This window comes from Falco peregrinus, chromosome 7 (assembly GCF_023634155.1).
Source record: "Falco peregrinus isolate bFalPer1 chromosome 7, bFalPer1.pri, whole genome shotgun sequence".
NCBI classification, from domain to species: domain Eukaryota; kingdom Metazoa; phylum Chordata; class Aves; order Falconiformes; family Falconidae; genus Falco; species Falco peregrinus.
In genome coordinates, this window is record NC_073727.1 from 78,105,377 (window position 1) to 78,129,285 (window position 23,909).

General features: G+C 35.9%; 1 protein-coding gene across 5 annotated transcripts in view; it reads left to right on the forward strand.

Annotated features, from left to right (window-relative positions):
• The window catches only part of ADGRB3 (adhesion G protein-coupled receptor B3), a 466,094-nt gene that overhangs the window by 193,983 nt on the left and 248,202 nt on the right, over window positions 1–23,909 (forward strand). For all 5 annotated transcript variants that reach the window (XM_055811100.1, XM_055811097.1, XM_055811098.1 and 2 more), the window contains 5 exons: window positions 3,186–3,350; window positions 6,850–7,014; window positions 7,902–8,066; window positions 14,466–14,567; window positions 15,106–15,212. In XM_055811100.1, the coding sequence (XP_055667075.1) occupies window positions 3,186–3,350; window positions 6,850–7,014; window positions 7,902–8,066; window positions 14,466–14,567; window positions 15,106–15,212 (704 nt within the window). The remainder of the gene's footprint in view (window positions 1–3,185; window positions 3,351–6,849; window positions 7,015–7,901; window positions 8,067–14,465; window positions 14,568–15,105; window positions 15,213–23,909) is intronic.

Genomic DNA, 23,909 nt, shown 5'->3' on the forward strand with positions numbered 1-23,909 from the left:
TGGTGAACACTGTGGGTGTTCACTTCAACATGACTAGGTTCACAGAGTGGCAGAGAGAAAGGAAAGATGCTCTGCAGTAATGCAAACTCGTTCTGCTAGCAATGTTTTTGACAGATAAGTTGGCAATACTCTGAATATTTTTGTCCCAAATAATGAATCTTATATCTGAAACTGTGTTATAGAAAACAGTAACTCCTTGGTGGGCCAGCTCTCCATCTGGTCTAATTTGGCATAGCTCATCTGGCTATAATTCATCAGATGTTGTAGGGTTTTTTGCATTTAGAAAATGGTATTAAAAAAAGAAAATCTTAATGAAATATTACAAAAAATATTCAAAGGTAAGAATTTTTAAATTAAGATGTTCTTTTAAAGCTTATCTGGATAATGTAGATACCACTGTAATGCATTGAATAGATTAATTCTCCTTTATATTTTGTTTGCTGACATTGGTTGTTTTCTTAGTGTTATGCCTTTTCCATCCTTGACTGTATTAGTTATCTACTAGTTTCAGCTATACAAGTCTATACATACAAGAAGGTAATGTGAAATTTTTACTTAATGAGCTTACTTTAAACCACAAACAGATAGAGGGCTGCTGTAAGTTTGAGTCCACCCAAAGTGAAACATTTTGTTTTGGCTTCTGTTCAGGTATCACAGAAGAATTATTCTGTGCTGCTCCTAACATGCAGTCACTCTTGCCCAAAGAGATATACAAACTTTTGTTTCAAGACAGCTTCTTTAAAGAGCCCCTCAGCACATTTTTGTCATTTTTAAATGAAGACAACTAGCATAAGGTTTTGACAGCATCAAATCAAAATTCCACATTAAACAATAGATGTAAACAAAAATTCAAAATGTCTTGACCCTGAAAAACCTGTGTCTACATAGTGTCAAGATCTTTTGAATTTATTATTATTTACAGAGTAATATTTTTCTAATTTGGATTTTTTTTTTGCTATCTTTTATGTTTTTTGAAGTACTTCTTGTTGCACCTGAGCATCTTAATCAATGATTGTGGTATCAGGAGATGAAATTATATTGTTGTTATTACTGACTACTGTTTGGAATCTGATCTGACAAATCAATTTTTCATTAATTTTTCTCACATGATAAAAAACGTGGAGTATTAGAGATATGTCTGGATTCATAAGCTAATACTTTGCCAATGAGAAAAAAATCTTCAGATCATATTGCTGGATCAGAGTAGCTGTCTAAGTACAGTACCTGTTGAGAAAAAATGAAATGTAAGGGATTATATGCAGATATAGCCATGAATTTACTAGTTTTAGAAGAGTTAGGTTTCCTAGTTTTGCAAAATGTCACAGTTAATCAAGATTTCTAAAATAACTAGACTATAACCTGTCACTTTAACATTAATCATTTTTTTCTAATATAATGTAGATTGATGTGATGTTAAGAATAAGATAATTTTAATAAAGTTAGCAATGTAGGACTATGGAATAATTATTGTGCTTTTTGTCCACTTGTACATGACCAACTAAAAACCTTTCATCAATTGAGCTGTTATCTAGTGGGTTACACTCTTCTCTGAATGAAGCTTGAAATTGTCTGTCAGGTACAATTCTCAGAAGGTAGCTAACAAACTTTTTACCTCAACACAACATCTAAAATGACGATTTTTCTTATTTTTAATGAAATGCAATAGAACTTACCTACATGCGGAATTCCCCTTGATCTTACTGATGATTTTGAGATAATATGCCAGGGAGCTGAATGCCCTTCCGCACCCTTGCAACTGAACTTCACCTCAGGAAATGTTATTCTGATCCCTACAAGAAAAGAGTTTTATTTGTAGAAACTGGGCAGGTGATATGTGCCTTCAGGGTGAAGGAAACCTATATATGAGAAGTTCTTTCACGGCAATGAAATAAAGTGAGGACAAACCAGAAAATCTATTTCTTCTGTAATGTTGTGAATCATTACCAATGATACACTGAGATGTTATACACTATTTCACCCTCCAGACACCCTTCAAACAGACAGGGTTGCAGAAACACACAGTTATGTGATACCAAGTGTGATGCTCCGTCTAGGTACTGTCTCTGGCTTTTTCTTAAATGCCTAGAATCGCTATAGGTCTCATCACTACGTTAATAATTTAATCCTGTGCAACTGCTTTTATTCAAGCAGATGAAAAATAACTAAAGTTTGTATTGCATTATTTTTCACTATTTTTATAAAGAACTGTTTTACCAATGCACCTATGGAATTGTCTTACCAGTATCTGTTTACCTATAATTATATTAGAGAACTTTCTGAAAATTTAACTCTAGTTCCTTCTGAAAAGGGAATGCATATGGTATATAAGCTCATATGGATATTGTATATTAGTTTCTCCTACAGTGGAAAAAAAATAAGGCAGAGAAAGGTGCATCTTCTATGATTCTTCATATTAATTTTACACAATACTTGAATATAAAAATACTTACGTGTTTGTAATTTATTGTGTACTCTGAAGCTGTTTGAAGTTTGAGTGAACATTTCTTTTAAGATAGCGATGCATGTATTACTGTGTATGTTAAATCACTCTAATATGTTCATGTAAGGAAATAGTGCAAAACTCTTGTTTATGTGGACTTGGAATTTTTGAGGAAGATAATCAAGGACATATGATGCCATGTTTCCACCATAATTTAAACAAGTGAAACAACTGTAAGATAACAGCCCCAATTTATGATGGTGACACAGTAAGAAATTATTGCATTTATTTCTATATTTTCCAAAGGAAGCTTAATTTAGATTGCTTCAAATTTTTAGAGTTGCTTTGATACATAAAGTATACGCCTGATTTTCACAAAGACTACTCTCCTGAAAATCAGGGCTTTTAAAAATGTGTCAAGTCAGGCACCAAAGATAGCATAACTAACTTTTGAAAAGGGAAGCCAACCTTCTTAAAAGAAAGAAAGAAAAGAAAATTTGGTAGTAAGATTAGTTTAAAAATTAGATAAAATGGTTCAAAGTTAAATATGCTTTAGATGAAATATACTTTTAAAATCTAAGTGGACTACACTTTATAAAGGATTTATTTGCCAAAGCTAAAGATTGTACTGATTTCCTTGAAATTGGCAAAATAATTCCCATCTAAAATATTGATCTTGTTTATTTGAGATCCTTCTGTTACTTGTGTGTCTGTTTCTGGTTAAAATCTGTTTGGTTTATTGCAGTACATGGCGTTTGGGAGGAATGGTCGCCTTGGAGTTTGTGTTCATTCACATGTGGTCGAGGCCAAAGAACTAGGACAAGGTCATGTATACCTCCCCAGTATGGGGGAAGATCATGTGATGGACCTGAAACACAACATAAACCTTGCAATATTGCACTCTGCCCTGGTGAGCTCATCTAGCAACTCTCTGCTTTGTTACAGTGCATTTGATGTGGGTTGTTGTGATTTATTTAGTTTCTCTTTCCACAAGAAAATAGTTATGCAAAATGAGTAGATGGGTTAATATTTTTCATAATTCGGACTGTAGTGATTAAAGGATATAGCAGACAATTCTTAGTTTCTTCAAGATACTCTTTCTGTAGGGCATGGTGTGGTGTATATGAAATCTTGATTCAGGGTGGGTCTTGGAGAACCAAAAGGCAAACCTTCTGAGTATGGCTTAAAGAGTTCAAAGGTCACACAGTTTCTGTCCACCATATCTAAAATTTTTTTTATATCTGAAATATTTGCTTTGAGGTTCAATGTATATTATTTATTAAACATACAACAAACATATTTAGGAAACCATAAAATTTTGTTGTTATTAATTTATTCAAAATAGTTATTATCTACATGTGTGCAGAGAGAAAGGCTGACACAAACTAGGGCATTATTTAAATCCCAGTTAAGCCCTTATGGTAAGGATTTTAAGTTCTTCATTTCTGGGCATCAGTTGCTAAGCTACTTTCAAAAAAATATCCCTAACCAAGTAAACAATGTGTGGGCTTCATGGTAAAACTTTCATCCACTGAAACTGAAGCTAACTGAAAAAAGAAATTATTCTTTCAAAATGTATTTTAAATTTTTTGTCCATAGGTTATGATTAACTTTGATGAAAATTTTCAATATGCTTACATATATATATATATGTATGTGTGTATGTACACACACACATATATGTGTGTATATATGTATATAATACCTAAGTATTGCCATAAGTTCAATAACCATAAAGAAGGTTATATACATAATAATCACAGAATCATAAAATCATAGAATCATTGTCAGGTAGCTGTAATGTGAGAAGTTTCTTTCATGAGCTCTGTCTGACAGTGTGAAGGTTACCCTTGCAGTGGGCTTGTTGAATATCCGCAGTTCACAACAGTGCTGCAAATAGATTCTTTGTGACCAGAGCTCTTCCTGGAAAGGGTTGATGGACATTTAATTAGGAAATGGTTGTTTGATGATTTGAAAACAGAGATGAAGGGAAAAATGGAACTTTATGCCTCACAGAATTTAAACTAAATTTCTCAGAATTATGTGAAACAACTTCGCTTTTCTTCTGATCAGCAAAGCATACTCCAACTTTAGGACAAATTTGTGGAAAAGTTTTAGTGCTGAATGCAGCTGCAAAAAATTTGGATTAATCCAGTTTTTGGCCAAGTTGGCAGCTGTGCACTTTTACATGTGCCTAGACAAAGGTAATTAACATGATCTATGAGCATGAAGCAGAGTTGACAAGAGACATGCCAAATAAAAACAGCAGAGAAGAAATTAATGCATTCGGTTCACTTCAGTATTGCAAAAAACCACAAAAGTTATTACAGCTAATCTGTCAAAATAAGCAGTTATTTGAGTCTTCTGGATTTTGAGCAGTCATTTGTACCTAAATTACTTTCACCAGAGGAAGTTATATGCTAGTTACTTTTAAAAGTAACAATCTGAATCTGCTGAATGTTAAGATTTGCTGTAATTTGAATGTTCAATTTTATAAGAGAATCTTCATGTTGAATTCTTTAGTCTCTTAATGATATTTCTGAAATAGAAAACTCACATGCTATTTCTCCTAAAGATAAAGGGAGATGGATGAAATATAAATGAGAAGCCACAAAATGAGTTTTCTCCAAAGACACTATAATAATTGATTCGATCTTTCCTACCCTAAATAATACTATATAGCAATGAATAAGACTGAAGAGGGTGCATTGAAAAGTAATTTCCATAATGTTTTCCTCTTCACATAGATCTTTTATGATTAATGAGTACCACTAGCTTCCATGTTTGGAAAGATTTCCATTTTCTGCAGAATAAATTATCAGGGCACAGCATCATAGCTTGAGAGGCATCTGCATTGAGAAGTGGTTCACAACCAGGCATTACATCGAATATTTAATATAGAATTTTAGGAAAAAACCCTCAAATCCTCCCTTCCTTTCGTTCACTGGTTGCTGAGATCCTGGGCATTAGAGATAATAGGGATTGCATCTTTGAACTGTTAGAAATGTTCTGTGGTTACTGTCAGACAACAGTAAAATAGTTCACCTCTCTTTCACTGAATGGTGTTGCACCCATACAGACACAGTATGTTAAATCACTAACTTAAAGATTCTGCTTCCTATTTTAATTATTAAAACCATCAACTCAGGAAGCTGCTATTCCAGCCCTCCTTTAGAAGAATCGTGAAATCAGGGGTTGGCAAGTGCACCAAGTGAAGTTACTTGTTTTCAGTAATGGTGCTTTCAGAGCAAGGTAGTTATAAAACTAGGTTTTCAAGGACAAGTATTAAGCAAAATTGTATTACAACCTAAAATTTACCGAAGTTTATATTGGGTGTAATGCAGGTGCAATGACGAACTGATGATTGCTGGTCTGTATGAATGCAGGATACTGAATTAGCACAACCAGTAATAACACATTTCATAATGCTTAGTTGTTTTCAAAATTACTGTCTAGTCCTATCATCTATTATAGACCATATATTTTTCAATTGTATGGGAACTTAATTGGTTTGTATTTTTTATGTTTTGGTTTTTAATGTTTTCATTTACCTCAAGAAGCTTTCTGATGTACAAAATTAAAAATCACAGTCCTAAACCTTTACTCATGGGAATCTGCATCCAAACTCGAGTGTGTGGGATAGTACAAAATACTAAATACAGAACCGGTCACCATATCCATATTGTTTAAAAGTTCAGCTTGACAAATTCAGAAAGATTATGCAATATGCATAATTACAGAAGCAGAGATGAGGAGGAAGGCAGGACGTTTCTGCCCTCCAACATTTTATCTCAACAGAATGTTGAACAACTGGGGTCATTTACCTGACAGGAAGCATGAATGATAAAAGTATATCAATATTGCAACTATAGAGAACAGACACTATGTGAGGCAAAGTGGTAACTCCTGTTTTCCTTTTCCTATTCAACTAAAGAGACCTGATTTCACAGTCAGGACCCAATAATCTTGTAAACTGGCCCATCTGAGTGCTGCAGCTGTAATAAAACCCTTTTGAAGGGCTCAGGGTTTACATCATGCAAGATTGGCCCCATTTTGCCTAAAAAGGCAAGACCAGCCTTTTTAATAAGGCCTTGTATTTAGTAAGGCCTTTCAAACTGTACATGAGCAAAATCAAAATTTAGCCTTTGCTGTGTCAGCATACAATTAGAAGAGATGAAATGTTCTTTACTTCAACAAAAAGGAAAACCATTTTAAATTTAATTAGCACATAATGGCGGTTTCTGTATTTGATTGCTGTAAGAAATCAACTGTCTTTAGGCCAGGCCCAGTCCAAGGGGCTGCGTTCAAGTCCGCGCTGAAGCCCCTTAGCTTAGGGTGCAGCTGCGAGGCCCTGCCTCTCTCAGGTGGTAACTCTACTGTGTCCATCTCTTATGTGCCTGCCGCGGCAGTGGACGGACAGTGGCAGGAGTGGAGCTCGTGGAGCCAGTGCTCGGTGACCTGTTCCAATGGCACCCAGCAGCGGAGCCGGCAGTGCACAGCAGCGGCCCACGGCGGCTCCGAGTGCCGAGGGCCCTGGGCTGAGAGCCGGGAGTGCTACAACCCCGAGTGCACGGGTGAGTACCGAGGGCGCGGGGAGCAGCCGTGCTGCCCCTCCTGCCGAGGGCCGGGCCGGGCAGCCTGGCTCCGGGCCGGGAGCCCCAGGGCGGGAGCCGGGGGCACAGCGGCCGGCGCGGGGGCTGCCACAGGCCTCAGCGCGCTGCGGAGGGGCGCAGCAGCCATCTCCAGAGGGAGGCCTGGGGCCTGGCTTTCCTGTATTTGATAAGATACAAAGCTGAAGAATATGTTCGGAAAGACTGTGTGGTGGGCTGCATATCAGCTTTCCAGTTTTATCACTGTCTAAAGGACATTCACCAGCTTTAGAAAGATATGTTTGAGGCCTAAAGAACTGGATAAAGTGTTTCATGAACCTAGAAAGTGAACATGTATGACCTGATTCCCTTTTACGCTATTCCTCTGGCACTACAAAAGCAGCCTTCCAGGGTGGGTAAACTACATTTATTCTAAGCCTCATTTGTGCTTTCAAAGCATATAAAATCCAGGCTCCTAAAATATAGGCAAAAATGTTTTTATTTAGTTTTTAAAGGGTTCTTAAGCATGTTGTAATGTATATTGTTACCATACAACAGCACTATGTAAGTATGTAAGAAAACAAACAAACAAAAGGGACAACATCGGTTTTGCATTCTTGCGTGAATGTTAATGTGCAGCAATTCTTTTTATTTTATCTTAAGATGCAAGTCATTTAGACAACAATCCCAATCCCTTATTTAGGAGCCAAGTAGAGACTTCCCCATCTTCCATGTGCCTAGATCTACTACTTCTGTCACCGTTAGTCATATTTGAGAGGCTTTCTTCTCTTATGCAGGTGAAGAATAACCTATATATATCCTCCTTTATGACTGTCATTGTGTCACCACCCTAACGCTATTTTTCCAAACAGCAAATGGCCAGTGGAACCAGTGGGGCCACTGGAGTGGCTGTTCCAAATCCTGCGACGGTGGCTGGGAGAGGCGGATAAGGATCTGTCAGGGTGCTGCCGTGACTGGGCAACAATGTGAAGGAACTGGAGAGGAAGTTAGACGGTGCAGTGAACAGAGGTGTCCTGGTGAGCCAAAAATATAATCACTATTATTATCTACACAACAGTATGGCTTACTTTAATGACTAACTTTAGGAGAGACAAGATCAATATCCACAGAGCAATAGCCATAAAATGCCGCATCTGGCCTAGCTTCAGACAAATCACTGCTGTTTTTCTCAGTATACTAAGTTGTGCTTAGGTACCTGGGTGTAAACTAGACCTATTGGATATATAAGCATACATATATGCTTAATATATATCAGATATATATTAATATATATATTTAATAAATTAAAATACCATAGTAAAGGAAGTTACCAGATAATTATATCATTGTCTAGGCATGTCTGTATTATTTGAAGTGGCAATGACTTGCTACAGAAATTCTCTTTGAAGGCACTGTTTCTCAGAATATCAGGGCTGGTTTTGTAAATTGTGGAATTCCTTTTATAAAGTGTATAAGAGAACTCTGTAATACATTTGGGGTAAATTCTGGTGCAGTGAAAATGAGGGAAAAAGTGAGCCATACTGTACTGTATAGAATGAATGAATACCTGAGCAAAATTTCATAAAAAGCAAAGCAATTTGAAATGAAAAAGGAATGTCTGTTTTGTTTTAGTATGATGCTTAAATACATTTCTGTGCAGCAATTTTTACTTTGCCCTCCCAACAAATTTGTCTTTCCCTCTGACAGCTAATAAAAATGTACTTAAAGAAGAACAGCTGGTGAATCTGATGATATTTATCTGTAAAGACACATTGTCCTAACGTAAAAGAATGCATTGTTGGATAGGCGTAAGATACAAGGTGTAAGTAGTATAGGATGTCTTAGCCAGTCACTTGGGAAATTATGCATTCTGAACTGCAAACCAGGAAGCAGCAAAAATCAATCTAGCAATCTCTGACTTCTGGATATTTCGATGGCTATTTTCTCTGATAGAGAAAGGACTTAAATGGCAGGGATGCTGTGGGTCAGGAACTGGGGAATACATCAGATGTGAATTTTATCAAGCCCACATTTTCATAGGCAGCATACTTACCTCTTGACAGCCACCAAAGAACAGTTTTCAAGGTATTTGCAGTACAGTGGAACAATGAATCTCATTGCATTTGGAGAACAGCAAATGGACTATTTGCAGTTATAAAGTTAGAATGCTATACTGGAGAAGTTAACCAAATTTAATTTGCTTCTCAAATGATGTCTTTAATATTAATCAAACATTCATTATTTGAAAAGCACCACAAAACAGTATTTGTTAGACTCTTAAACAAATTATGATTTCCATAGTTAATGCAGACTTCCCCTATAATAGCACAGCATTTAGAGGTTTTTGTAAATCTTCTCAATAAGCAGATACTCAGATCAACCACCTTCTGCTTATAAAATCATTCTTGAAATAATTTGCATTTGTATATTTAGAAGTAAAACCATGCAGTCCAATTTTCAAAGGTTGCCACCTACTGTTAATAAAATATTTTACAGATGTATTTACAAGTTAAATGCACACAGAGCATTATTTGCCATTTGGTAAATTTATTTATTTACTTGATTAATTCCAGATTAGAATCAGTACGCTTATAAAAACTGTAACCTAAGGCAGCTTTTAACAAGCTATACTTATGCAGAAGATTATACATGAATAACAGATTTTTTTTATCTGTTTCTAGACTGACATTTACTAAAGCATCTCAGATTTAAATGTATACAGTGGATAATTTACCAGAATTTCATAAAATGATATACAGATTTACATTTTATAAACACCAAGCAAAATTGAAAAGTACTGTAGAGATGGTCATTCAAAGTATAAGCAAATTTTATCATTTATATGCTTTTATTTCATAGTTATAAAACAGTTCAGAGAAGCTATTTTGTCTCAGTGTTTTCTTTTTCTCTGTAAGTCATTTAGAAACAGGAGAGACTAAAATGTTAATTTTTTCTTAGTTTAACATTAATTTTCCATTAGCATAAGACCAGTTCCTCATCTCTGTAGACCTGCATAACGTATTTGTAAAGTGAATGAAACTGCACCTGTCTGTATCACCCAGAGGTCTATAGACTTATAGAAAGTTAAATTATAGCTGACTCTAAACCGTGGAAGCAAAAAAAAAAAAGAATAAAACCTTATTTCTATTATGCTGGCTGCTGTTAATAAGATACTTTGCAAACAAGCTGTTTACTTGATTGACTGAAAATCTTGACTGGATTTCTTGTAGTTGGAGTTCTGCATTATCTGATTATGCAAGATTTTCTTCATAGTCAATCAGTGGTTCTCTTCAAATGGTTCAGGCAGGGAGTGAATTACACCAGACACTCCTAGAAGCTGAATATAACCAGCACTAAGAAAGGCAGGCTGAGAAATATTATCTGAATAGCTGGTTTCTCAAACAACTTGGTTTCTGGACAAGTGTTGAATATCTTTCTTTGTAATTTATTTGTATTCCAAATTTAAAAAAAAAACCAAAAAAACAAAACACAAACAACTGTAGTTGTTTCCTTCCATTGTGTAATAATCTGAGAATGAAAAACAAATATCTGAAGGTATTTTGGCTTCAGTCATTGCTCCTTTGTTGTATCCCAAATGTCTAAAGTCAGATTTCACTTCAGTAGATCAGCAGTGTTAAGGATTTAGTACTCTGCACTCAAAGTATTCTTTTGTGAAGAATAAATTAATAAAATTTGAAACAAATCATAGAAAGGAAAAAACCTTCTAGATTTTCTAAGCAGCTAGTCATGCAAGAATTACTGTGCAAAACTTAGGATGAACGAACAATTGGACTGTCCCATAGGAATAAAGGAGAGAGCTAGGTAATAAAAGAAATTGCAGCCCATGACTGGTAAGGTCTAATGGCAAGCTGATGAGAAACTTCCAGATAAATGTGTAAGAGGCATAAGGTAAGTCTCATTGAATGTGTCGGTAAAAACTAAGATACGTGAGAACTGAGAGCAAAATACAATATTATTCAGGAGAGAAGACTTTGGTAAATTTATATTTATAAAAATAGCACCATTTTCTTAGGACAGTTTTAAGAATATATTAGGTTTCAGTAATGTAGCATTGGTTTCTAGAAATAATTCCATTATTGCTAATTCTATATGGGTTTCAATATTTATGCTTTACTCAGATGTTACTCAAAACAGACCCTCAATATTTTTCTTGTAAGTCTGTTGTCAGTGGTAGAAAACATCGGAAATGTTTTGACCAAAATATTGCTTAAAACAACGATAACAATGATTGTTTGTTAACAAAAAGGTAACAGTGCATAACTGCTGCCAAAGACTGGCTAATGATTTCCTACTGAAGGTAAAAGGTTTCTTCAGAGGCAATACTAGCTAAGTGTATTATATATAAGATAGAATATGAGAAGGGTGAAGATTCAAATAACTGTCAACAACTAAATAATAAAATTGAACCTTTGGGTCTTGTTTTGTCTCTGATTGTAACACAGACAATTGTTTTTTCTGTTGCCTTTGTTTAAGATAATGTTGCCTGTGGCATTGAATTAGGATTCAAGAGAGGAACTGTAGTTCTAGCTTCATTTGTGAGCTACTGTGTGCTGTTGGCTAATTTGCTTCACCCTTTCATTATCCTTTCCCATATTTGTTAGTTGCCTAGGTAGATTGTAAATTCTGCAGGATTGTACATTTCTCTTGCTTTGTTTGTGTGTTGTACAGACCTTCCTCAGATCCCAGGTGGGTTGATTGCCTCTTGGAGACACATGTCTTCTCACCGATAATGTCAGAGGAAGACTGTGCTTCTAGACCACTGTCTTAGTTGAGTGTTTGTGCTTAGGTGGGATGAATTCAGGCCTATCAATTCAGGAGTATAATGTGGTGAATTTGAGTACATGTTCTGTGTGGGAAGATATTGCTGAATCATATCATCAGTAAAAGAGAGCTGCTTTTTATTTGCCAATTTTAGCAAATTTACCTCAGTATTTGCTGTTTCCTTCTAAATTTTAGCAATTCTCCATGATTTTGTACAGCTAACTTACATTTATCTGTAGGTGAATTATGAATTAATTGTGCCATAGTTACAGAAATATTTGAAGTGGCCCTGAGCAGAGCCAGCAGGGCCAGCAAAGCTTTTTAACTCAGATATAATACCACTCCAGCATGACTGTAATGTCTCCATGGGCAATATGGGATGGAGCCTCACAGATGCTTTAATGTGGGTGGATGCCTGATTAGTAAGCTCTGCCAGATATACTTCAGCTTTGAGGAGAACTGGTTTGCTTTTTATGCACAGCATTCCTTGATCAAAGGTATTTGTACAATGCATCGAGAGGTACAGAGTCAGCCAGGGACCAAGAAAACTTCTTTACCTGAGCAAGTGTTACTTTTCCAAGCTCTGACTTGCTGCTGCACCTCTTTCTTGATAACCCTAGGTCTTGGGAATGCCTTTTACTTTGAACATAACATACAGGTGCACAGATTATCTTTGGTACTAGGCTTAAGTTAAAATGTAATCTTGATTTGTGAAAAATGTGATGCAAAGCATACAAGTATTACCCTTCCAAATAGATAGGAAATCTCTGATATTGCCTGTGACTTGCTAAAGTAAAAGAGAAAATATGATGTATATATAGTACGCATATATGTGCATGTATATATTTCTTTTAGAAAAAACTCACATTAACATTCCATATTTGGAGGGAAGTAAGAGTTTTAGTTCTGAGAAACAACACCTAAAGTGTTGATTAGTGAACATAACACATTTGAAATGGCCACAGCTGCATGAAAAATATACTTCCTAAAGAGCTCTAAGCTTTAGCAAGTTTATGTAATTTGTAATATTACCTCCATATTATGTTAATTTACACTCCCCAAATCAGAACATTTCTTTTGTTTATAAGGTCATAATAGAATGGTAATTGCATTTCCTTATGTCACCAGATGGCTTGGGTTTATCAAAATCTGGCTTTCCCCACAGTAACACTGGCCTGGTGCATTCACTTTTCGTGCATGTCTGAAGCAGTGTTAGTATTCTAGTTTATGAGTATAACCAGCTCTCTTTGGGTTTTGCCATTAATGGATCTCTTGCTTTTACAGCAGCACCAACTGTCTTGATTTACGATTCAGAAACGCTGATGGTGAGGCAAATTTAGCAAGCAATTTTTCTGCCCAACTGTGAATCATATTAGTATTACTGAACCATCTGCTAGGTATTCTTTGTCCTCCACAAAAAGAGGGTACAGTTTTCTGCAAAAGTCTGCTCAGTTCCCTTACTTACCTCACTTTTCCATCAGCAGAAGTGCAAAACAGGGAAGACAGACAGTTTTATGGGTTAGGTAATGGGATGGGCAGAATCTGTCATCTGTTCCTTCCTGCTAGAGATTTCCCATGCAACTATGGGTGAATCATTGAATTACTTTCTGCCTTATCACCCCATCTGCTATAGTGACAGAATTTTCTTTCTCTTTTCCTTTTTCTTCTTTTGTAACCACTTTGCTGTAATACAGTGAGGTTACAATTTTCCTGAAAAAAAAATTATATATATATATATATATAAAAAATAATGCTTTTAAGCAACTCATGGCTTTACTCTGCTAAACCTGGAATTAATTAGATTTCAGTAACTAGCATTTGCCAGTGCTTTTCGTTGTGAGATGACTTCAGCCAGATGTTTGCTGTGTTAATCTAATTTACTCAGAAACTGTAAACTGGGAATCTACAGTAAAAGTACAAAGAGAAAAAACATCTGTAAGTCATGACCATGAGAAAAAAAAACCACAATGCATTTTCAGAACCTTTTTTTTCCCCCGTGTGCTACTGTTACCATGAATTTGTGAAAATACTTTTTTCTCTTTAAATGGTATTGCAATAACCAGTAAAAGGCAGTTTCATTTTATAGCCACTCAGTCCCACATTATTGGCTATACTTGCTTAATTACCAACTTGTACTGAAACACATTTCAAAGAAATGACCTGCTTTTTGGTCTTCAGAATGTACAGCTCTCATTTGATACATTTAGCACATTCACTTTTTCAACAGTGGTTTCAGAACTGATTCTTTCGCATGCAGTTTAGGTTTCAGAAAAATCTTTTAAAATTTTAGTGTAAGATAAGCATCACAGCTTGTAGCATTTTAATTATCATCATGTTCTGATAGATGCTTAATGTTATTGATCAAAATAGAGCAGCAAGAAAAGATTCAAAGCTATCAATATTGCATCTACAACCTAAAGACTGTTTGCTGAAGAGTAAAGACATGGGTTATATGAAATAAATACCACCACAAAGACAAAAATTACAGGGTTTGTGGTTTTTTATTTTTGTACTTAATTCTTTAAATCAGACCAAATGATGTTAACATATACATTTCAGGAAGAGTTATGACAAGACTGAAGAGCTACTTTTCTGACAGAAAATATCGTGTTTACATTAATGTTTCTACTTAAATTCTCATTTCTAAATGGCAGCACCTTATGAAATATGTCCTGAAGACTATTTGATGTCAATGGTGTGGAAAAGGACCCCAGCTGGGGACATGGCATTCAATCGATGTCCTCTCAATGCCACAGGTACAGTACTGCTTTGAAATTATATGATAATAAAAATGGGGAGAAATCTTTTGCACTATGTTTTAGACATAATTACTAGACTCATATATATATATGTATATATGCATATATGTGAATGTATTTATATAAACCCCACATCTTTACATATGCATATACGTACATATACTGTCTCTTATGGCTTACATATATGCATGGGTCTGTGGTGTATGTATATGTATATAAATACATATATATGCTTTATAGCCAGAGAGAAAAAGCTGAGAAGAAATCAACTTGACAGGACCTATCAGGCAAAGCGATGAAAACAAAGCAAAACATAATTATTTTTTTTTTAATTACAAAAACACTGCTAAAAACCCACTAGGTGAACATTAAAGTATCTTTCAGAATCTTATACTACTGTCATTATGCTGATGATCATTGAATGAAATTGTTTCTGTGTGTGCTTTTAAAATAACATGGAATGTAGTTTAAATAAGGTTCATTCTTTCCAGTTGCTCTCACTTACACAAATATTTTCTGTCTTTGTGACTTGCAGGCACCACTAGCAGACGCTGCTCTCTCAGTGTTCATGGAGTGGCCTTCTGGGAACATCCAAGCTTTGCTAGATGCATATCAAATGAGTACAGACACTTGCAGCATTCAGTAGGTGCAAAGCCAGCTTTAGTACTTGCTCTGTTTATTCATTACTAATAATTGGTGTGAAAAAAAACTTACTTATTTACTCTCAAGTCAGATTTCTGATAAGAAATGCCAGGGGGGAAATAGATCTAAGAAAGAATAATTTATATTAATCTATATTATTTTGATCTTGTATATTGCTGGTGTTTGAGTGAGAGAACCTTTGTCTTACTGTAGAAATAGAAAAATGAATCAGATTCCCTTCTTTCATGTCCACTGTGTGCAATCTTTATAGGTGTCAGAGGTAAGATGTATTTTGGTTTATTAGAAAATGAGGTGTGAATAAATGAGATCTACTGGAAGAGTGACCTGCTGAGTAATTTTATAATACTATGAATTCTTTAATTGCACACTAGGAAGTCAGAAATTGTATTTCTTTTTGCTGTCAAATTTAGAACTTCACCTTCAAATGTAACAATAGGAAATTATTATAAGGTAAAGCTACTGCAGTGTCTTGGACACAGTAAAGTAACTCTAGATGAAGAAATATTATCGGATTTTTTTCAGTATGCTTAACAAAAAGTTTCTTTGCAAAGTATATACATTATACATTTATCTACTGCCTAAATACATTTATATGCATAGATGCAATACATTGTATATATTTTTGCATTATAAATGTGCTAACATGGTATATGCTAGGTATATTGATTACATTCTATTTCCATAGTCGAAGCATTCAGCCAGGTTAATAATACTATTGTGGGAAGAGCTCCTTTGATGATTCTCATGGGCAATGGTTTTTGCCTGCATGATAAATTTTACTGACACTCTTATTACTCTCACTCCTTTTCCAAAGGCCACTGACCCATTAATCATTTGGTAGAAGAGCACTAATACAGCTATGTGCTTCATAACTTCCCAAACTCTCAACCAGTGCAACACTTTTGTAGAATGTTTAAAAATCTTTGGTGGCTTGAAAAGTAGTTGCCTGGCTGTCATTACTCAGATCTGGCTTGCCAGTTATAGGAGATTTTGATTAATTCCTTTGAGCTGCATTTCTGTTTCATTAGATTCCAACTTAACTGAGGTCTGGGATTCAGTTTCAGGGTAAGCCAAAGCAAGCATTGTTTTTAAAATAACAGAAGAAAGTGTCAAAGCAATTTTCCCCAGTACAGAGAAACTTTCCTATTTTATATAGCTGTTTGCATGCTGCTCTATCCCTTTAGTGTTCACAATTGAAAAAACAACATGGTTGGCTTTAACTGTTTTGCATTTTATATTTTTTGATATTTTATTCTTTTGCAACAGCTGCATATAGTATGTCTAAATGTACTTTATGGGCATGGACAGGAATAAATTTGTATTTCATTTACTTAGAATCTGGATTTTTGTAAATAGCACAATAAAGACAATGACTGTGGGTAATATATATATACAGGTTTGAATACTAATAGTGTCATATTGCAGAACAAAAACATTACATTTTGTGATTGAAAACATTAAGATATTTCAAAGTAAAATTATTCTTTTACTTGGTATTTTTGCATTTAAATATTACAATCTTCAGAAATATTTAAAGGATTTTGAAATATTTTAAAGGATTTATTAATCTTGACCTGCCTGGCCAGAAGACCATCCCTTTAGAGTTTTGTTCCTCTGCTCTTACATTTTCACATTTCATATCAACATTCATAGCCTTGATCCTCATGCCACTGGTTCTGTAGTGATATTCAGTCTCTTCTTTTTATGTTATTGCTAGAAGTTGTTCATAAGCAACTCAAACAGTGGGAATTGCTTTTTCATGTTGTTCAGTGGTTTGACTCACCTGGTTAACTTTTGGTGTGGCACTGATATTTTGCAAAGAGCTACAGTCTGCCTGGCAGGAAAGGGTCATTGTTGGACAAAAGGAGGAATTTCTAACCCTGATCAGATTTATCTATTTTTCTATATTTCCTTTTTAAAAATATTAAGTATGATTAGAGCACACTGTGAAATAATCTTTTGCCAAAAAACATTTTAAAATAGTTAAATCTTCTTTAAAATTACACGATCATCTAAACATAGTCTTATTGCTGCACAAAAATTCAGTGTAGTTTAATACAAATTAAAGGAGAAAAGTGGATTTCTTTTACTCTTGGGAGCAGTTCACAAGGAAAATTTTCTTCTCTTACATCTTTCTGCTTCTCAAAGTGAACAACAGCGTATTTAAAGAATGGTAGAAAATAGAGGTGAAGACCTATAAGGTCATCGCCTTGCAAATGTAGGCTTGTCCCCCCACGATACATATGTCAGCTCTATAAATCCCTGAAAATAGGGCTTTATAAGGAAGCTGCTGACAGACGGTGTTGCTATAATAAATATGTGTGCTTATGAAAGCATTTATGAGGTGCCTCAGTGCACTTAACTTACCCATAATGTTATTTTATGAACTCAGACCAGGAGTAGTGTGGGGTGTCACTCAGTTCTGTGAATGTTCCGGAAAATCTGAGTCTGAGCTGAATTCCTTTCATGTCTTACCTGAAATACATGAAACAAAAGTGGGTGTACAGTCTTCAGAACTGATATTTCTGAAGTTGATTTAAAGCTGTTGATATACATAATATACATACAGTAATTAATACATTAAGGCTGCACGCCTGGAGGAATACAGACAGGTTCCTGTCTCTCTGCCCCCCAAACAAGCCACACACGATCCAGAACCACCCCAGAAGTCATGTTGTGGAATTCACATGGTGCTGTGCCAAAGCAAATACTCTCTAAAGAAATTTCAGTTGCTTTATGCCAGGAGACAGAGAATACTGCCTTGACTACAAATCCTGCCAGCATGGCTACACGGGTTCTGGACTGGAAGCTTACAGTTATACTAGTACATAAATTAAACAGTGTGACTACCCAGGCTTAGGCAATGTCCTTGCAGTCATCCACACTATGTAACTGTTTTATCTATCAGCATACTCACTGACATGATTTAAGACCATACTGGAGAGTACTCTCCCAAACAATGCCTAGCGTCCCTTAGAGGATAGCATGGCAGGGAGACCATTCCCGACAGTCAATAAAACCATTGTTTTCTGGAACAGAGGAGAGGAAGAGAGTTTAGCTTGAGGCATACAAGCTGTCTGTGCTCATTGGCCTCAGGGCTAGACAATATTCCCATGGCTATTTTATTTGTCTGTATTTACTATTTATATAGTAAAAACAACTTACCTTTTGGCACCTTGGACTGTCAGTACAGAATTTCAAAGCTGCATGTGTCCCTCAGTGAGGCCACACCTAGAGTACTGTGTCCAATTCTGGACTCTCCAGTACAAGAGGGGTATGGTGTTATTGGAGCAAGTCCAGCAAAGGGCCACTAAGATGACTAAGGGACTGGATCCATCTCCTATGAGTAAGGGCTGAGAGAGCTGAAGCTGTTGAGAAGAGAAGGCTAAGGAGGGATCCTATTAATATATATAAGTACTAGAAGGGAGGGTACAAGGAAGCTGCAGCCAGCCTCTTTTCAGTGGTGGCCAGTGACAGAACAAGAGGCAATGGGCACAAACCAAAACACAGGAGGTTGTCTGAACATCAGAAAACACTTTTTCACTGGGAGGGTGACTGAACACTGGCACAGGCTGCCCAGGAGGTTGTGGAGTCTCCATCCGTGGAGACGTTCAAAAGCCACCTGGACATGGTCCTGGGCAACTGGGTCTAGGTGACCCTGTTTGAGCTGGGGGGTTGGACCAGATGACCTCCAAAGGGCCCTCCCAACTTCAACCTTTCTATGATTCTGTGTTTTTGTGCCTCCTATAACTCCAGAAATTGGAAATTCACACAAGGCAGAAATCCTGAAAAGTTAATTAATAGACTTCCACTCTAGTATCTGTATGATTTTTGCTTTCTTCCTAAAGATAACCTATTCCTACAAATGCTAACACAGGTTTTCAGCAGATGTCCACATTAAGCCAGAATTCTATGCTATATATAGTGCAGAATTTTATCACATAACCACAGGTGACTGGTCTCTGATGACTGCTTCTTTACTATAAGTAGCTACAGCAGGTTTACTGCCTCATGCAGAAAGCCTCTTGTATTTTTACAGTTTCTCTATTACTCACCTGGAGGAGATGGGACAAATTTCAATGCTTATATAAGCAGTATTAAAGTAGCAGAAACCCAGCTACTGCTGTGTGTTTTTCAGCTTTACTCGAGACCTGTATGGAGACCAATATGGTAGCTATGTAAATCATCCTAAAATGACACTATCTTTTAATCTCAAAATCCATTTGGAAGTCTATTTGCAAAGATGAAGAGTCAGTAAAGCCAAAAATACACTCACAATGATAAAGATAATATAGTTTGCTCGTAACCCCCAGCACCATGAATAATTTAGCTCTTTTTCCATCCACTTAACAGAATGTGCCAGGCAGAATTACTGTGTGTGCTTAGGATAGGCATGTACTGGCACTTCAGATGCAGAAGAAAGCAGGGTTTTCCACTAATTAAATGGAATTGTCTAGATATGTGGACCACTTTTTGATAACATACATGAATATTGTACTTAATATTCTATAGCAACAATTTCAGAGTAACTCACAATCTTTCATTAACATATCTCAACATATGCTTGAGATCAGACTCTACTACATCTCCATTTTTTGTGGATGGGGAACTGAGTGAGACCAATTAAGTAGGAAATTTGTCTCTGCTCTTCTGAATTAGTGCCTAGCCACTGTTACTTCTTAATGTTCATTCTTCTCCACGTGACAGCATAGAAAATCCCTGGCATGGTAAAAATATAACTACAGGGCCTCTGAAGAGACTCTACACTGGAACATGATGAGACAGTGAAGGGGAATGCTTTGGCTTCTGGAGTGGAGGTTGGCAGTCAGCTTACATCTTTCAAGGGCACAGTGCCCTACATGATATGTGTAGGAGGTTGAGTAAAAGTGGTTAAGAGGATGATGCTCTTCAGCTATGCCACAAATGTACAGCCTGTACTTTTGTGAGTTTATTTTACCTTGTGCACTATGGAATACAGGTCCCTTTTAAAACTAGGGATGATAATTAGATCTCTTTGAATAATGGAACCAATTAGTCATGAATAATTTATCCAGCATCTGGTACAAATCAGTCATCAAATGAATTCAACAAAAACTGTTTGACCAGTTTATACAACTGGTTGACTAACACAAAAAATTATTCACTGAACAAATTAAGGGACAAAAATGCCAAAATCCATGAAATAAACCCTTGGAAAATTATTTGGTTAGCTTTAATAATAATACTTAAAGAACTTAATTACGATCATTCTTACCAAAGCACTATGATTTGAAAATGCAAAGCGATAAATAGTTATGCTTTGCGTTCTGGAATCATGACCTAGATGATCAAATAATAACTTGATGAACAGAAAAAGAAACATCATAGATTATGTATCAGTTCTGTTGCCCTAGTGTGTTTGCAGTACCTGCAGCTTTGCATTACAAAAATGCTCTTAGTCAATCATTGTGTTTCAGGACTGTTGCCAGTTATCTTTGCAGTTAAGAAGGAATATTTTGCCCAGCGATGCACAATTTGTTAAATGTGTTCTAGAGAAAGAAATTACAGCAAAGAAAATCTTCCAAGTGTCCATTTTATTGTGGATGGAAATGAAGTCATAAGACTGAATAAGACCTAGTGGCAGAGGGTATCCTTTCTTCAGTTCCTGCTGGATAGTTCTTGGTCACATACTTATTACATATGCATCACCAGATTTTATTAATACGGAGGAATTTCACTGCTTTCTCTAATTCCAGATTATATTATCAGGAATTGAAGTTTTTTTCTCCTTTGTGGGTTAGACATGTTTTGGGTTTTTGGATTATTTTACCAAATCAATTACTGCTGTAGCAGAAGTTATGGACCTTGTTAAAGCCTATTCTCTCTTTTTACCTTTGGCAAATAGTTTCATTTTCTGAAAACTGAACTCCTTTGGTCTAACTAGCATATTTTAATTTTTTTTAAGAGTATCTGTTGTTAGTTTAATGGACTGTTATATATAGAAGCCAGATTAGGTGATGGTCTAATGACCCAAACTTAAACTGTATAATATTATGAAGTATTTTCCTCATTGCCTATTATATTCTTTTGATCTGGAAGCAGAAAATGGTCTGCCTAATAATTTTTCCTAAAATTGGTTACTTGAGCTAGTCTTTGGTTAATTCGGACTAGTATTTTCCAATACAATAAAAGAAAGATATCTCCAAAATATCCTGAAGTATTATTCTGCATATCTGAAATTTTATAAGTAGATCAGACATTACACAACTCCACTGACTGAATACACTGTGAAGTTAGGTTTAGCATCACCATGAGAGATTGCAAACTGAATCTTGTGGCACAAATAAATTAAAGCAAAAGATGTACAGCATGTATTTTGGCTGCCACAGTCTAGCCAGCTGGGCTGTATAATTGATACTTTGAGACAGACCAAACTTCAAATTTAGTCTTTTGCATTTATTTCATTTCTAGGACTTCAAGTGTGTGTTAGTACTTGTTCTTGCTGTAACAATTGTTTAGTATATAGAGCAATATCTGATTTCTGCTTTGGTCTTTATTGCTTTCTTTTTTGGTAAGCCTAGAAGGGGACCATCATGATTAATTAGCATGACTTCCTGCATGACTTCTTGAACCAGCATAGGAAGACATCTAGTCTTTACTGTGAAAAGTAAATGCAGTGGAGAATGCATTCTCCAAGATTTCTTTTTTCCGATTTTCAATTCTCATGTTCTTGCAGGATTCAACCAGCATACCTCAAATGCGTTGGATCTGCTGAGAAATTTCATGCTCTACTGTGATGCTTTGATTTTTTTCTCCCCCCTTTTTTTTTTTTTCCCTCTCTAAATTCATTCATTTGGATAAACAGGGTAAAATCTTTACTGAGAATAAGAAATTTTTACTATGATTGGATATGAGTGACTACAGGACCAAGAACAGAATCAGTAATTAGGAGCCCACAGGCCTACCTTAGGTGGTATCTGAGAAAAAAAGTGTCACTAAAATGTCTCAAGTAAGAGTTAATTTCATTTTCATACTCTCTTGAAGCCTATCAAATTTGGTACACTACAAGCGAGAAAACTAAGAAGCGAGACCCCAGCATTAGGAATATCCTACATCATGCTTTGTATGAACTGCTTCTGAGAGGCATAGCTAAAGACTTCATATATTCTTAAGCCATTCTATGGATGATAGCCAGCTAAATTAGGAAAAACCCACAACAAACAAAGCCAAACCAAACCAAAGAAGCCATTCAGCCCCTTCCCTAACCCCCCAAAACCCAGACCCCAAGATATAAAAGACTTGAATTAGAGCTAATGTAGAAAATGAAAGTGAGATTAAAATAGATTGGTATGGAAGAGCAAGGAGTTTTCATAGCTTATGAGGTCTTTATGAAATTAATATCTGAAGCCTGTATGACCCCTTTTAATGAAAACCATTAAAGAATCAAATCTTACCATGGAGTACTAAAAACTAATTTTGTGTAAATGGAGAAAATACTTGAATATATAGGGCTGTTTCTATTTTCTACTCTGTTATGCGTGTATTCTGATTGCTAGGATTTATTGAATCAGAAAAAAAGATAATTTTGTGAGGGATCTGCTTAAAAAAATATTGGCAATGTATCATTGAGTCACCACACACTGGAATAGCCCTTTTGCCTAATATGAGACCTCCTCTAAATGGCTTTTGTACACTCTAGTTTAGAAGAGGTTTGTACTACACTCATAAGTAATGAGGAAAACTAAAGCCTGTCATCAAGACTCTTTGTTTCTGAAGGTCATCTCTGATGGTATCAGAAAACCTGTACTAACACAGCCCATTCTCTAAACCTATGTAGCACAGTTTTCAAACCTGGATGATGGAATTCTACATTTAGTTGCTCGATAAAAGTAAGGTACTAATTAGTGCCAATTTTGCTGATATAACACCTAAATCAAACACACATTCGTGCAAACTGGGCTGCTTTTCTATCACAAAGAGGAAGTTGGAAAACTGAAAAACCTCTTAACTCTTGAGAGTTAGGAAAAAAAAAATCTGCATATGAAATACCACACCGGTGTCAAGTTATTAGCACTTATGGAGGAGTATGGGAACTTATGCAGGTGAATCTTTGCATATCAAACTGATAATATAGCCAAAAAATGCATTTCTGCTGCTTCTAGTTCATACTATAATTTTGTTTCCCCTTTTCCACAGCAGCGTTATTCATAGTTTTGCAAGTGCTTGGCTAAAATATAATTTGATAAAAAGAACTCTGAGGTGAATAATGATTTGCTCAGCTGCAGCTCATTAGAGATGATTTTGTTTTTCCAAATTATATTACAAGGGCAGCGTATCAGCCTGTCCATGTACTCCTCACTGAAATGACTGCTTGCTGTACTCTGGGGAATGAAAGGCTTTCTCCTAAAAAATTTACTGCTTCTTTTTTGCTAGTTTAGCGCTTAATTTCTTTTTATATAAATGCAGAGCAAAGCAGCCAGGCTTAGTTTTGTAGATATGAATGTATAGGCCTCAATAACAACATTTTTGTTCTGCCTCAGCCTATCCTTACACTGGCATATGCCACTCTTCATCTCCACCCTCACAGCCTTTGATAGTCTGCAAGAGTCAGCTATGTTTTGTCACCTCCATACCTTGAAAGGAGGATGGCAAACTGTTTTCTCTCATCAGAAGGCAACTGATCAAGAGACTGTGGCA